This window comes from Pinus tabuliformis, chromosome 7 (genome assembly GCF_031772625.1).
Source record: "Pinus tabuliformis cultivar Carrire ecotype Pingquan chromosome 7, CPIR1, whole genome shotgun sequence".
NCBI lineage: Eukaryota > Viridiplantae > Streptophyta > Pinopsida > Pinales > Pinaceae > Pinus > Pinus tabuliformis.
The window spans coordinates 675,774,496-675,790,280 of record NC_142293.1 but is presented as its reverse complement, the minus strand read 5'-3'; the positions used below and the strand labels follow the sequence as shown (position 1 = coordinate 675,790,280).

Here is a 15,785-nt window from a genome sequence, read left to right as displayed (position 1 = left end):
GAAGCAAAAATGTTTTTATGCGATTTTTCCCCGGGCTTCGATGAAGTCAAATATTGGGAGCACGAGTACAATATGTTTCGACTTTTTTTCCTCCGTGCATTGAAATCAACCCTCATGTCATGTCCTTTTATGAAATGTTCTTCATTAAAAAGGCCTCGTATTTTGTGAAACACTAAGATGTCACCGATCATTTGTAAATTCGTTTCAAAATTTTTTCTTAAGAGGCCTTTCATTTCGAAAGTTTTGTTATGATGCCTTAAGAATTGAAAAAGGTTTTTTTATGAAACAAAAAAAATCTTTAGCTTTTTTAATTTTGTCGTTTCAATTTTTTTTTAAGAGGGTTCATGAGGGAGTATTGATTAAAAAAATAGGGGCCTTGATATTGAAGAGTGAAGCAAAGTTTGGAGACTTTTGTAAGGTTGTTTTTTTTGTTTTTTTTTAAATGAGATTTTTAAAAGCTTTGGGAAGGATATTACAAAAGGGTATCATTATAATCGGTTTTGAACATTGTGAAAGTGTTGCCTTAGTAGAGAATTTGTATACCTATTTATTTTGTGGAAGCTAAGCAATAGAGAGGCCACCACAAAGATGTTTATTTATTGCAAGAAATCACTATGTTTGAAGTTTAATTTGTTTTTCAGTCATAGTGACTCAACAAATAGGAAAATCCAAGAGGATAAGAAAGTCGAAGCAGCGGCACGAGATCTTTGATTTTTTTTTTGAAGATTTGGAAACGAAAATGAGTTTTGGTATTAGGAGAGTAATCTAGTTGAAGATGAAGAGTTTGGTGAATCCAACAACAAAGCTTACTGACACCAATTTGGTGAATCCAACACAGCGCTTGCTGATAACAATTTGATGAATCCAGCAACAGTGCTTGTTGATGACAATGAAGCAGCCATTGGAGCAGCTAGCGTTATGATGAATCCAACAATTAATACTGTTGATGTAAATTTTGATGAAGACTTGTTGCCTAATGATGAATGATTGTAGATGATGCAACAAAAACATGATATCAACATGATACTATTTGGTGAGAGAAACTCATTTGAATCTCAAAACCAACAAGAAGACAACATGTATGCAACAACACGAGTTAGTGAAAAAAGTGGAAGTGACAGAGATAGAAGAAAAGGCAAAGAACGAAGCCCACAAAGAGAAAATAGAGATAGAGGCAAACACGGAGAAGGAAGTGCAAGTAGAGAAAGCTCTCATTGTAGCGTAGAAAGAACATAATCGATATGGTTCAACAAATATTTTTATTCCTAACATTGATTTGCAGTGTGCAAGGAAACAAGATGATTATGAAGAAGAACTAAATTTCATTGAAGCATGCCTTGCAACACCATGCCTTGATAAATTTTGCATAGAAGCTACATAAATGAATATTGAAGACAACTTGAATGAAAAAAACATCAATGAAATTTTCAAGTATTGGAGTCATGAAGAAATATTTTTTTATTATAAACTCATATTGCAGTGAATTGATAATGAAGATCACACAACAAAAGATGACATGTGGCAGCCGATTTTTGAAGAAGTTGAGGACATGCTTAGACATGGTGGAACAATGGAAGACCTGCACCAACGAATGATGAAACTGAGATTTGAAAGATATAATAAAAAAAAAAATTGAAGCGATTTATAGGCTACAAGATGTGGGAGAAAAGAAAAAGAAAAGAAAATTGTAATTTGATTTTAAATTGTAAGCTTAGCTAAGACTTAAACCAATTCCAAGAACCTGCTAGGTGTCATAACTCTCTATGCAAGTGTCCCTCTCTATGCAAGTGTCCTAGTTCAATTTCAGTTAGTCCAATTTAGTTCAGTCTCACTGGAATCATTTATTGTTGATGTCTCCAATATAATCTTATTTAACTGATTTATAATATTAGAGGAACATTTTTTCTTCATTCTTTGAGTCTGCTTTTCCTGTACCATTTACAAAGTTTTTTAAACTTATTTGATTTATAATATTGAGAAAAACATTTTTTCTTCATTCTTTGTGAGTCTGCTTTTCCTATACAATTTACAAAGTTTTTAAAACTTATTTGTAACCAATATCCATAAAAAAACACATCCAGTAAGGAAAAAAAAATCTTAAGAAATTTGTATGTGTTTAAACCAATTTTTTTTACAGTGTAAATAGATTAAGCATTAAAACTTTTACGATATCCAAAATCTTGAATTTTAACGAAAACTGCAAAAATTTCTCAAAATCATTAAAAGATTTGTAATTTTTTTTTTCCTAAAAAAATATTAGCCGTTTAACCTACGAGTTTCCATATTACACAGTTTACCAATTTTTATATTTCACGGTTTCACAAATTAAATCTGCTATTTCGTATCCCGAAGCGTGATTTTAATTAAACATTTCGATCGTACCATTTCAATCAACGATTTAAAAATTTCCAAATTCAAATAAAATTGGAAACAAATTGATTAAAATATAAAATTCCGATTGCTATAAGATTAGGTTATTTCCAACCTACAGATTAAACCCTTACAGCAGCAACCGTTATCTAGCTAAACAAATGACGTAATCGAAAGACGTAAGCGGCTGACATACATTTGATTTTGGGAGGAGTGTGAATAGGCCTGCTATCCATCACTCTCCTTTTTTTACGAGAAAATTAGACTCCTCTATTTTATAACATCTAATCAAACATCAAAACCGATAGGCGAAATGAGAGATAAGCGCAGTACGCATATGGTCAATACATCCCCATCCAGTTCGATAGCACTGTATCGATCTCAGAAGTAAGAGCAGCATCAGTAGAGATACTGTACAGATGGTCCTCCGCCCAAGCGTTTACGTGACGACCCAAAGCTTCACCTTCACACTCAAAATCGAACGTTGTACCTCCTCTTCCTAGCATTGTAGGTGGTGGCGTTGCCTTTTCTTCGTTATTGGGAATTGATGAGCAATCCCATTGATCACCATCCTGCACCCCTCTGTCCAAATTGACCTCACCGTTCTTCAAAATGAGATGATCCTGGCAATCACCCGGACCCTGCACATTAGAGTACTGATCAACGTCGGCGCATGTTATTGCCGCTGCACTAAATTGGGACGAAGAATTAACTGGCGAGCATGACCGATGAGCTCTCTTCTCGTCCTGCTGGCTCGTGCAATCTTCCTGAATACTAAATGCGCCCTTATGAGCGTTAAAGGCATCATAATAGACATCAGCAAAAACTGTTGTGTTTGAATCGCCATTAGCGCTCCATGCTGTAATTCCAGAAGAATATGCTGTCAATGACAAATGGTCCATCATCATCTCATTTTCATTGCTGATGTCGCCATCATTTTTAATTTTAGCTGAATCATTGATCTCAACCAGAGCAGAGATGGTGATGGCTGAGCCAACAGAGTTACTGGCAAACTCTAGGGTTTCATCAGGCGCCAGTGTTGTCTCCCAGTCTACTAATTGGTGGCATTTCGTTGATGTTGATGCCTTACAAAATGGGCCTTTGCCTTGCAGACTCGGAGATGTAAGAGTGTGAGAGCAAGAATCAATCCACACCTGAGAACAAGAAAATACACGATTTTCATCCTCCAGTGCTTGTTCTTGTTTTAATTCCAATAGGTTGGGAACACAAGCGTGCCGATTTTCAGCACTGGTCACCTTATTAACGCTGTTACCAAGAAGTGGCGGGTACCCTTCAGGCATGCCGTGCAACGGCTGGGTAGTGTGAGACGACTTATAGTGTAATAACCCCAGGACATGTAAATTTGAAAAGTTTACTATGGTAAAAGACAGTAATCAGTTGTTGTTATGTTTAAACAAAACTGTGACAAACTATTTTAATTAAGTAATTTAAATATTTCTTGGAATTGCTGGCAGCCTCTAAGAGGTGAAATTTAAAGAAAATGATCAGTTGTGATAACTGATGGAACTACCCTCTAAAGCAGGAAAAGTCCTGGCTGAGGGGTTTCTGTGCTGTAGAGACAGACAGAAGAGAAAGAAAATCTTTTCCAAGAACAAGAAGAGAAAAGAAAAGAATGAAGGGGTTAAGTCTGATGAGGATCAGATAACCTGGCACAGAGGTGCACAAAACTTGTTGAGGGCTGAAGGCCTGCAGGATGGCTCAGGGGGAGAATTCCATCTGAGTGATGGGTCTCATGGCTGGGTGGACGAGCAGAACTAAAGTTCAGGTGACTTATTTGTTTGAAAACCATTCCTAATTCGGGCGAACCAGGTACGATCTCAAAACTGTAAAGCCACTGAACAGTAAATGCACATGCATTAATTACTAAGAGAATCAAATAGGAAATACGCATTATATTTCCTTAGAAGTTGTAGCTTAAATATGATTATGCAGATGCGGTTCTCCTCTGTATGGTAGTATGTCATTAGCAAAAGAGAGCCACTGCAGAATATCCAATACGTTAAGGTAATAGAACAGGAAAGAAATTATCAAGGTTCGGTATTAGTTGACAGAGTCGAAATACCCTCACGGGTTGAATACGGAACTCTGTTAACAGTAAACATAATACTAATTGCTTGAAAGGAACTAAAACCTTACAAAGATAAATTGACCGAATACGAGGGTTAGAACCTCTGAAAACCAGGTCCGTCGATAAATGATTGATATCATCGATAAAAGAATCTCAAAACCCTACTGACACTGAATAAGAGCATGTCGTGAAAAGAACATGCAGATGTTTAAATAACTAGAGGGTATCGATAAAACTGTATAACAGAAGCAGGAATATGCCAATATCCTTTGGCTGTGAACAGAGGTGAAAACATTAGCGAATAGCAGTAAGTAGCTAGTTCGTAATTTAATACAGAAAAGAAACACATATTCCTTATAAGTCCCGTGTATGCAAATATGTAAGGGCATTCTGTTGCATTTACATTCCATGTATATATATATTTGTGATAAAGATGCAAGTAGTATATACACCTGTACATGAGATTATAACCAAAGGAATACAGTCATGTAGATAACTATTCCGTATAACTTCGAAAAGATTACTAAACCATATGCAGATCTGTGCATGAAACCAAATGGGTCAAACACGGAATAACCATAAAAACTGTGCGTAAATTCTTTGGAGAGTGAAAGAACAGTAAAACGACAATATCGGGATGCATGTGATGTAACCGGTACCAAACCATGACTACACAGAGAAGACTGTAAATTCTAGTAGCATAAAAATAATAAGGGGTCGCTGTTCTTTGAAACATATAACCCCAGCTGTAACAGGTAAACCCTATGATCAACAATGATATTAATCAAACCGAGAACAGAGTAACATCTATTAACAAAACAACATTGCTATGAGATTATATAAGTTCAATACTCTGTCTATACATAACCCGAGGAATAACTTGGCTATCTCCTCAGCCACAAGTGCAAATACGAATAACATAGGGAGGTAACCCTGGAATGAAAGAAATTAGATTCATGGCAAGTATAAGCTACAGTGAATCGGTTGCAGGGTTTGAGCGCGGAGGCTCAACCCGCAACTAGAAATTATAACAAATATATGCATCTATTAACTCAGATAAGTCTTGCCGGAAGGCATAGCTCTGTAACAAAATATAAATTATGAACATCGGAGCAGAACAAAAGCCTTTGGAAACAATCAGTTATCCACAGTGCGCTGTCAAATAACCTAAGGACATGAGGAGGCAACCATGAGGGTTCTCGACAGAGAGTACCTCGGAAAATAACACAAGAAGGCCCGCGTTGGTGCGGAGGCCTGCAATACCGAATACCATGACTTAAAATCTAAGGATTTCTGAGATTGAAGAACAGACAACTGTGTCGAGATTCACTACCTGTAACCCTGAAGTTTGAGCCGTCGTATGAGGCCAGCTTTGCTCCATGGAAGAGCATGCGTGCGCCGACTGAAACCATAACAGCAGAAGACCAAGCGTTAATGAAAACAATCTGATATTCTCTGCGAAATTAAGAGGACATAGTAAATTGTTTAACCCAATACAACTAAACGCTGAGATTCATACCTGTAAAGGTCAGAGGACGGGTCTGAATAACTTCTGAACATTCGCTGAGCAGAGTGGTGTTGCCGGTAGAAGAGACCCCAAGCGGGTATACAGAGCCGGAGCCGAGTAGAAGTGAGCAGGTAAATGAACCCGGAAGCATAGGAGGGGGTATAAGTATTCCCTTAAACCCTTGACCACATAACAACCGTTGGATTGCAGGATTAGATCTGGACCATGGAGTTAAGGCGGGAATGGAGATCGTCAATACCGAGATCCCCGCGCCCAAGGTGTCACATGGCTGGAGAAACCAAAGACCGCCACATAACCCTCTCCGGACTGGTGTCTTAAAGACGAAAGTGCAGCGGTGGTTGTGAGCACTGCGACCGGACCATCACAGGCCATGTCACGTTAATACAAGTGTTAATGCAAGTATCCGTTGATAAAAGCCGTGGCAAGACCCTATCTCATAAGTCTACATCTATATAAACTCCGCGGGTAGACATACCTTTACACATGGTGCATGAGCATTGGAACATAACGAATGTAGCCGACCACTATACATAGTGTGTGAGTATTAAAACATGACAAATATAGTTGACTATTCCTTGATAACATATGATGGTTGAATGCATACGAATTTCAATTACAAAGTGCAGTTGTAAAGGCCGAAACCATAACGTGTTAATGCCAAGGTGAATATAATATATGATAAAACATGACGTGTATAATGCTAAGATGGGTTTAACATATGACAAGAATTTTTTTTTATGTATATAATAATAGAGGTGTGACATATAGGCATTACGAAAAGGAAGATGAGGACGAACACACACTGATTTGGTATTAGTTTTAGTGTCAGCGTTGCCGTTGGCGTCAATGGACGAAGAGGAGAGGCTGTGTTTTAGCAGCTTCTTCTTGATACAAAAATTCCAGTAATTCTTGATTTCATTGTCTAATTTATTAAAAATCTAATAAATTAGTCCTTAAAGTAACCATAAAATATAAAACGACGAAAAAGATATTATAATTTATTAATAAAAATAAGAGATATATAAATCATCTTCATATTTATAAATATTTTAAAATCAATGGACACGTTACCGACTATTAAAAATCTAATAAATTAGTCCTTAAAGTAACCATAAAATATAAAACGACGAAAAAGATATTATAATTTATTAATAAAAATAAGAGATATATTTAAAAGAGGTAATATTGGGGGTTGTTGCTTAATTTTTGTTTTTGGTGTAGAAAGTAATGGATAGCTATTTTAAATTAATTTAAATATTTATAAAATTAAAAATTTCCAAAACCATTTATATATCAAGTATGTTACGTGGTAATTATAAATTTCAATTTACATATACTATTATATTATTGTTATTATTATGTAAAAAATTGTATTAAAATTAAAAATAGATGAATTTTGAAATACAATATCAATCATATAGTGTTTCTATAGCTTTTCTAGATTTGTTTTTTACACTTTTTTGTACATTTTGATATCCTTAAGTTCTATAAACTTTGTTGGTTCCTAAAATATTCGTTATTATTAAAGTTGACCAAATTTAATAAACATATACAAATATAAATAGATATAAGCACACCATAATGATTTAGAATTTCTAACTATTCAATGAATGATTTACCTAGTAATAGATTTAAAACAGTTTTCCTACTAATTATACATTAATATAAATATAAATAGATTAAAAATAAAAATAAAATTAATGTAATTTAATTTTAAAGTTATTTAAACCACTTAAATGCACTTTACATACTATTGATGTAAATAACATCTTAGTGAGTTAGATATATGTTTTAGATTAAAAAAACCAAACTTATTATTGAGAATGACCTATGATATTTTAAAAACAACTTTAAATTACATCTTAAAAAAATAAAATAGAAAATTTATATCTACATGTCATGTCAACAAATCTTTTATCTACTCATTTTTATGAAATATAAAAGGGAATAAAGTTAAATATAAAAAATAAATTAATTTAAATGAATATTGTAAATAGGTATTAAAATTAAAAACTCTCAGATTAACAATAATATAATATAATATATTAATGACTATATCTATTATCTTGTATATTTTTATTAGAAAATGTATATAATAAAAATAAATATTAAAATAGATGTGATAGATGTAGTATTTATTAAATGTTAAATGTTATGACACTTGGTTTGGTACTTTATCTAATGACAATTCATTTTAATAAATATGTGGATTTGATAAATGTACTATTTATTAACTGTTATCACACTTGGTTGCATACAAAAATTTTTATTTTTTGTTTTTAATTTCTTTTGGCAATTAATTTTAAACACCATAAAACTAGTCATTTCATATAAATGAAAAATCAAAAATAAAAATTTCAAAAATTATTTTTTATTCTCAAAATATTTAGTTTAATATTTAATTTTTTCAAAAACTTTATAAAACCTATTTAGACTTCTAAAAAAAATAAAAATCATATTTTTAACTAAAATTAAAAACAATATAACAGTAGAAAATATTAACAGCATCTTAAAATATTATTAAAATAATAATAATAAGCCGATACAATAAATTTAATATAGGAAATTTTAAAAATCCAATAATATAAATTATTAAAAATGATGAAATATTTTAAATATTTAAAATATTTAAAATGAGATGAGTGAAATCTAATTGATATAAATAATATAGAATAATTATGGCTTAAGGGTGAATAGTTTTTCAGTTTCTTTAGCATGCTGTTTTCTTTAATTTTTTTAATGAAACGTGGCCTTATTTAAAAAACTGAACTGGTTGTCGTTCCAATCCGCTTGCATTGTTTTGAAACAACGGTCTCTACCTTGTCATTCCAACCACCGTCACGCAGGGAACTGGAAACGCAACTATAAGCAGAACATGCAGAGCAGAAGCGGGAAAAGCTTTACGATCATCCTTCGTTCATAACCCCAATCAAAATGCACAGACACAAAGGTCAGAAATCACAATATTTCGTTTGATTCTTGCAATTTCTGGTGTATTTGTTTTGAGTGAAAACCATAAAACTGAGTCAATGATGTATAGTTTGGGTGGCTGGAAGGGTTTAATGATAATTTTCACAGGATTTTATTCACAAAACATGATCATGTTGAAAAAATCCTGAAAAACTGAAAAACAAATTCTATATAGGCTATGCCTGAACTTTTCAGTACTGAAAAATAAGAAAACCATAAATTCCGCCCAATCTCTAACTAAGTCAATACAAACGAAATTATAGACTAGAGTACCTTAATGTTGAAATGGGATGTGGTTTCAGGGATACGATGGCTCTGTTCTGATAGACTCCACAACCAACAATACTGCAGAGAAAGATAGTCCAGCTAACAATCCAAGTCTTCATGGATTGTGTTCACAGATTTGATGTAATTAATGAAGCAAAATTAAGATTGAGAAGGTCTGCTAACCATGGCAACTTGTGCAGATATCCTCCCATTTTCTTATAGAGAGAGCGCAAAGCAAATTGCTGCTCACAATTTTATTTAAAAATTCCTGCACGACAAATACTTAGAAACTGACCGCAATGCAATATTTAAAAGCCACCAATCTGTGCATAAATGTTGGTGAATTTATTGGAACGTAAGCTGATGCTGGAACTTATACACATATTGATACACTGGCAAATAACCTAACTGTATGTCTTGGAGGAACTGCTGATGCTAACCCTAATGAGTGGGAACATATTCATACGTTGCTTCTATTATGTGTTACAGAAATCATCAACATCATTTTATTTTAAACAATGACAATGCCAGAATTTGATCAGCAAAATTCTCGCATAATTACTATATATGGTTGATTGCAGAAATACAAACACACTATATTTGACAAACCATCATTTTGTATGGTTATATTGGTCATATTTAAGTCCTTCCAGCATATTGGTGCTAGCTCACCATGGACACCTTCTTTGTATGGTGCTGGTCTTGGAAGTAGCTACTTTGGCTGGTTTATATGCATGGGCAATTTTTGTTTTCGGTTGCTGCTCATCTGCATATCTTTATCATACTTCGTTTGAAATCATTATCATATGGACGCAAGCTTTCAGTTGTGGATACATGTTTAGTTGAGTCTGCTGTTTTTGTGTGATGCTTCCGCTGGAACACTTATCCCCCTTGTTCCATTTTGAGTGTTTAGCGCACTAAGTCACATGTTGATTGTTGCACAGAGAAGGGGAGAATTGTGACGTGCTTGTTTCAGCCCTTAGCCAGTAAAATATGTTGTTGTAGCAATGTAAGGATGTATCATCCAATCAGAAATGAAATTTGATGGGCAATTTGTTTGTCAGGGTGATTTTGTCCGTCATTTGATGGGCAATTTGCTCGTCTGGGATGATTTGTCTGTCAAATATAGTTCAAATTTTACTTAACTGTCAAATTTTTTACTTATTATTGAAAGCAAATTAGAAAATATGAAAACCGCCAAATTTAAAGAATAATTCTGTTTTAAAATTCCAACCCTACCTCCAATCCTTTCTATTTACATTGCGTTTATGGGCAGGTCCTTTCAATGAAGAGATAATAATGACGTATTAAATGAGATAATGAGAGAATTGTGGTTCGATTGACATGAGGATTTTAGGGTGATCTACAAATCTAAAGAGTAAAATCTTAAGAGTAATTTTCTTGCATATTATTCTCCCCTACCTCCAATCCTTTCTATTTACATTGCGTTTATGGGCAGGTCCTTTCAATGAAGAGATAATAATGACGTATTAAATGAGATAATGAGAGAATTGTGGTTCGATTGACATGAGGATTTTAGGGTGATCTACATATCTAAAGAGTGAAATCTTAAGAGTAATTTTCTTGCATATTATTCTCCGTAATGTCTTTTTTGGGTACCGACTGACATAACTGAAGATCTACAGTCGTTTAAGGTTATTTGAAATTTAAAAAAGGAAGAGTTGAATGATGTCTTTGGTTAAATTTCTCAAATATTTAATAGAAGATGATTAAGTGAGTCAACTTCCCCTTTTCCTAAATAATATCTAGTAATGAATTTGAGTTTATGTGCATTATAAATTAGGGTGATTATTATTTAAGTCAATTTAGGGTGTTTATTAGTTAGTCTTTTTGAGGATGGTTAAGTAACTCAACTTTCTCAAGTAAGTCAAATATATTAAGGATGATAATTTACTGAGGATATTATTTTGGTAGGGATATGTCATGGTAAACTGAAAATAAATAAATTAATTATAAATATTAAAAAAATTTATTATAATATACGATTAAGTTGTGGTGAATGATATAAATATTATAATATATGAGTAAGTTGTGGTGAATGATATAAAATATTTTTTAAGTGAAAAAAGAAATAATGTTTTTTTAAATAATATTTTGTATGTAAACAAATTAAGATAAATGAAAAGATATAAAAATGGAAAAACATTTGAGAAAAAAAATCCTTAAAAGTTCATTAGGAAAAAAATATATGAAAAGGAATAATAAAAATTGAATAAATTTTAATAAATTAAATTGAATGGTGTAACCATAAAAAAATGAAAATATGAATGTCAATGAGGTTTATTCTAGTAAGGAGGAAGAATTGTTGACACTCATGTTCAAACTCCATAAAGGACATGTTTACGATTATAATTGAGTTTCTTATTTTAAGTGAGATAATTTTGAGGCCGCAACCGTTATTAATCTTATTGCTGTTTTTTATGGGCGGGAATATTGTAAACTTTCATGGGACATAAAGTAGCAGTTGATGACAATGTTTTATTAAGGCATAAGGTCTTCTATCAAGGAATTAGTTAATGAAAAAGGTTTATGGTCCAAAACTTGTGGTTAAATCCGTCTATGTCGTATGAAATAGGTTAGGTGTAATCCAAGTGTAATTTCAATGATCAAGATGATAATGAAATAAAAATTATATTTTAAAATAAAAATAATAAAAGTTAAAAAGAAAAATAAATATCAATATATTGAAAAAAATACATAATTATAAGTGGATTGTTGGTATTTTTTTTTATTTTCAGTAATATTTTATTATTTTTTTCACTTTTAAAAATCACAATTTTTTTTAGATAATGAAAATTACATTTTTATAGTCCTTAAATAATAAAATAAATAAAATTATATAGATATGCATGGCACACTTACATGCATAGTTCTCATTGATCACTAAGAACATTTGTTTATAATAAAAATTTTGTGTTTTGGGGAAGAAAGTGGAGAAAATATTCAAAATGTACTTAGGAGTCGAAATGAATCATTCTGATGGTTGTTTTTAAGGAAACCCCATTAAAATGGAATCCCCTTGAAAAGCAAAAGGAAGCGGGAAGAAAAATGAAAAATGAAAAATAAAATAGAATAGATGATAAGTCAAGGAAGTAATATTCTTAATGATTGAAATAGAAGAATATATTGAGTTTCTCTCACAACAAATCAATATTGTCATTAAACCAGGAATATCTACAATTTTCTTATCATTTATTAATATTATACTAAATCTGCATATAGATCACCTTTTTATAATCAACTTTTTAATTAATAAAATTCCTAATTAAAGAAGTTTTCTTCTCTTTTGAGTTTCCATAAAATTATATTTTGTGTTATATCTTTTTAATGTATTCTTATTCAATAGTAATGTTAATAAAAAATACTAATTAATTTATTTAATATTATAATATTCTATATAGCAGTAATACAATAATATGATGCAATATTTAAATTCTATTACATTATATAAATAAACTCTACATTTAGTATATCAATTGGATACCAAATATTGGTGCATCATGTAATAATATTTCGCAACTAACATAACCTTAGCTATGGGTAAATTGGTTTTACAACCTAGAGCTTCTTCATGCCCTCATTTCAAAGCATAGTGATAGTATGTGAAACAATTTGTGTATGAGAACGTTAGTTTACATATTTAGTATTTTATGGCTCTTAAGAGTTTGCGTATTTTGTTTATTACTTAGGATGTGATGAGTGGAAAAATGATTTGAATTAGAATTAGAATGTTATGTTTCTCTATTTAATATATAGAAAAAATAGTATTTGTGTTTTATTGGTGTTAGTGATAAATTTAATATTTAATTATTGTTGCAAACTAAATATTAACATGTCACAAAAAAAAATGGAGAAAGAAGGAATCTTGTATGTATTTTTGTGTGTGTTTTTTTATATATTTCAGGTTAAGTATCACAATTTATCATCTAAAAGAGATGGAAAATATTTTTTTATGATTTAGTTGACTATAACCCGAATTAAATAAAAATGTGAGGTTAGCTAAACATTGAGAATGTTTAATTCATTTATTTTTAAAGCATCTTATCTTATTTAGCTCATCCCTTCCATGTAGGGATACAATTTGTTTATTTGTGTTGAGTAAGTATGCATTATGCATTTTTGGAGAAAGAAAGAATCGTGGATTTCTTATTTTTTTGACGTTTCAGGCTAAGTATCACAACCTATAATGAGAAAGACATAGAAAATAATTTTTATGATTTAACTAACCATAATATGAATTAAATAAAAAAGTGAGGTCAACTAAACATTAAGAAATTTTAATTATTTCTTTTTCAAAGCATCTTATCTCATTTAGCTTATCCCTTACATGCAAGGATAAGAATTGTTTATTTGTGTTCTTGTAAGTATGCATTTTTGGAGAAAGGAATCCTGAATGGATTTCTTGTTTTTTCGATGTTTTGGGCTAAGTATCACAACCCATCATCAAGAAGAGATCAAGAAGAGTTGGAAAACAATTTTTATAATTTAGTTGACCATATTATGAATTAAATAAAAAATGTGAGGTCAATTAAACATTGAGAAAGTTAAACTCATTTATTTTTAAAGCATCTTATCTCATTTGGCTTATACTGTCCATGCAAGGATACGATTTGGTTACTTGTGTTTTCAAAAGTATGCATTTTTGGAGAAAGAAGGAATCTTATATGGATTTCCTAATTTTTAATATTTTTATTATATAATATTACTGCTCTCGATTAGCCTTTTCCTTAAATTCTAACTATTCCCAACACCGGTACCCAAATTCCCAAAGTTCCCACATTCCAAAAACTCATACAACATAGATAAAAATAAATAAAATACAATTTAAACCAACTTAATTTCCATACTTCAATCACATGCATCGTCATTGTAAAAAAGAAAAAACAATTTAAACAAACAACCCAATCCAAATAATATTCACATATCATTGTCTTAAGAATAAAATTTAATATTTATCACATATCTAATACAATAAAAAAATTATTCACTTCTAATATATAAATAATATTTCATAAGGTAATCACTTAAACATGCAAATAAATATTTCACAAATAAAACACTTAAACATTAAACTTTGAAATATCACAAACAAGCGAACTATTTGATTAACATTTACATGATCAAAAATCAAAATCTACACAATATTATATATAATAATTTAACGATAGAATATAATAATTAGAGGTATATATTTTTCCTTAAAAAGTTATGTTATAGATTTGTCAAACATGGTATTTTAATTAAGTGAAGTTTGAAACATGGTATTTTAATTAAGTGAAGTTTGAATGAACTACATCTCAACAAGTATCTTGATAATAGAATAAATTTTCAATTAATCTACAGTAATAAAAATTAAAAAATTAAAAAATTTAAATTCAAAAAATACTATATTTATTATTAACAAATAATAATAATAATAAAAATTCAATGAAGTCTTCATGTTTGAATATTATATTAGTTATCATTGCATTTTATATATGATGAGTAAAAAGTCTAATTTTTTAGATGGAGTTTGTTTTAAAATTTTAATTATTAATTTAAATGAAAAATAAAAATATTAATTTATCTTATTGCAAAATGTTTGTATTATAATAATTTCAAATATTTGTAATCTCACTAATTGTTAATATTTTGCTAGGTTAAAATGACGGGAGATTAGAGATAAGGGCTAATATTTTCTACTCCATATAAAATGTTAATTTTTCAATATGGTTAAATAAATGCATTCACTAACTCAGATTAAATAAAAAACATATAATTATAATTATAAATACATTTACTAATATAATTTATATTAAATTATAATTTTAAAATATTTTTTTTAATAAAATTTTTTTCTTTTTTCTTTTCACTAGTTAAAAAAAAGTGATTTATAAATAATTTTCTGAAATTTTTCCAAACACATAAATGCAATTGTAACTCAAATCAAAAAATTATTTACTTATCATAAATTTGATATTTTTCTCTCACTTTAAATATTCAACATTCTAATATAAAATTAATTTCATATTCCCATTTTATATATATATATAACCCCACGAGGACAACCTAATTGCTTATACATAATCTCTTTTTTTAGTCTGAGATTCTTTGAATTTGCTTTGCCCAACCTATATCTATGATTGATGAGTATCTATGATTGTACTCATTAGCAAATTCCCTAGAAGAAAAACAAAATATGCATTCTGAACATGATACTTGGAGGGTGACTTTTCTTGTGCTACCACTACATTGTCATCTTTCCATTCAAAATCAGCGAATCCGTCATTGGCTGTCCTCTTTGTTATATAGGAGATCATGTTATCTAGTGTTTTCATCTAGAGGTAAAGAATATTTACTCATAGTGGAATCTAGAATAGAGCCTAACTCACTTAAACTAATACTTTTCCAAATCATGTATTAATAAAATTGTACTATACTGTATTATAGAGCACCAAAACAAAATTTTTAGGCATTCAAAATCTTGAATATTGACCACAGACATTTCAAAAATATCTGCAAAATTTTCTCAAAGGATTTGTAAAAATTTATATACAATTA

At 30.6% G+C, this 15,785-nt stretch overlaps 1 protein-coding gene across 1 annotated transcript; it reads right to left on the bottom strand.

Moving 5' to 3' along the window:
• Window positions 1-5,215: 5,215 nt before the first annotated feature.
• On the bottom strand, window positions 5,216-6,359 carry LOC149249272 (uncharacterized). Its single transcript, XM_089452522.1, has 4 exons — window positions 6,266-6,359; window positions 5,979-6,146; window positions 5,793-5,861; window positions 5,216-5,713 (listed from the first exon to the last, which is right to left on the bottom strand). The coding sequence occupies exons 1-4, from the start codon at window positions 6,357-6,359 to the stop codon at window positions 5,601-5,603; spliced, it is 444 nt and encodes a 147-aa protein (XP_089308648.1). The 3' UTR covers window positions 5,216-5,600.
• Between the last annotated feature and the right edge of the window lie 9,426 nt (window positions 6,360-15,785).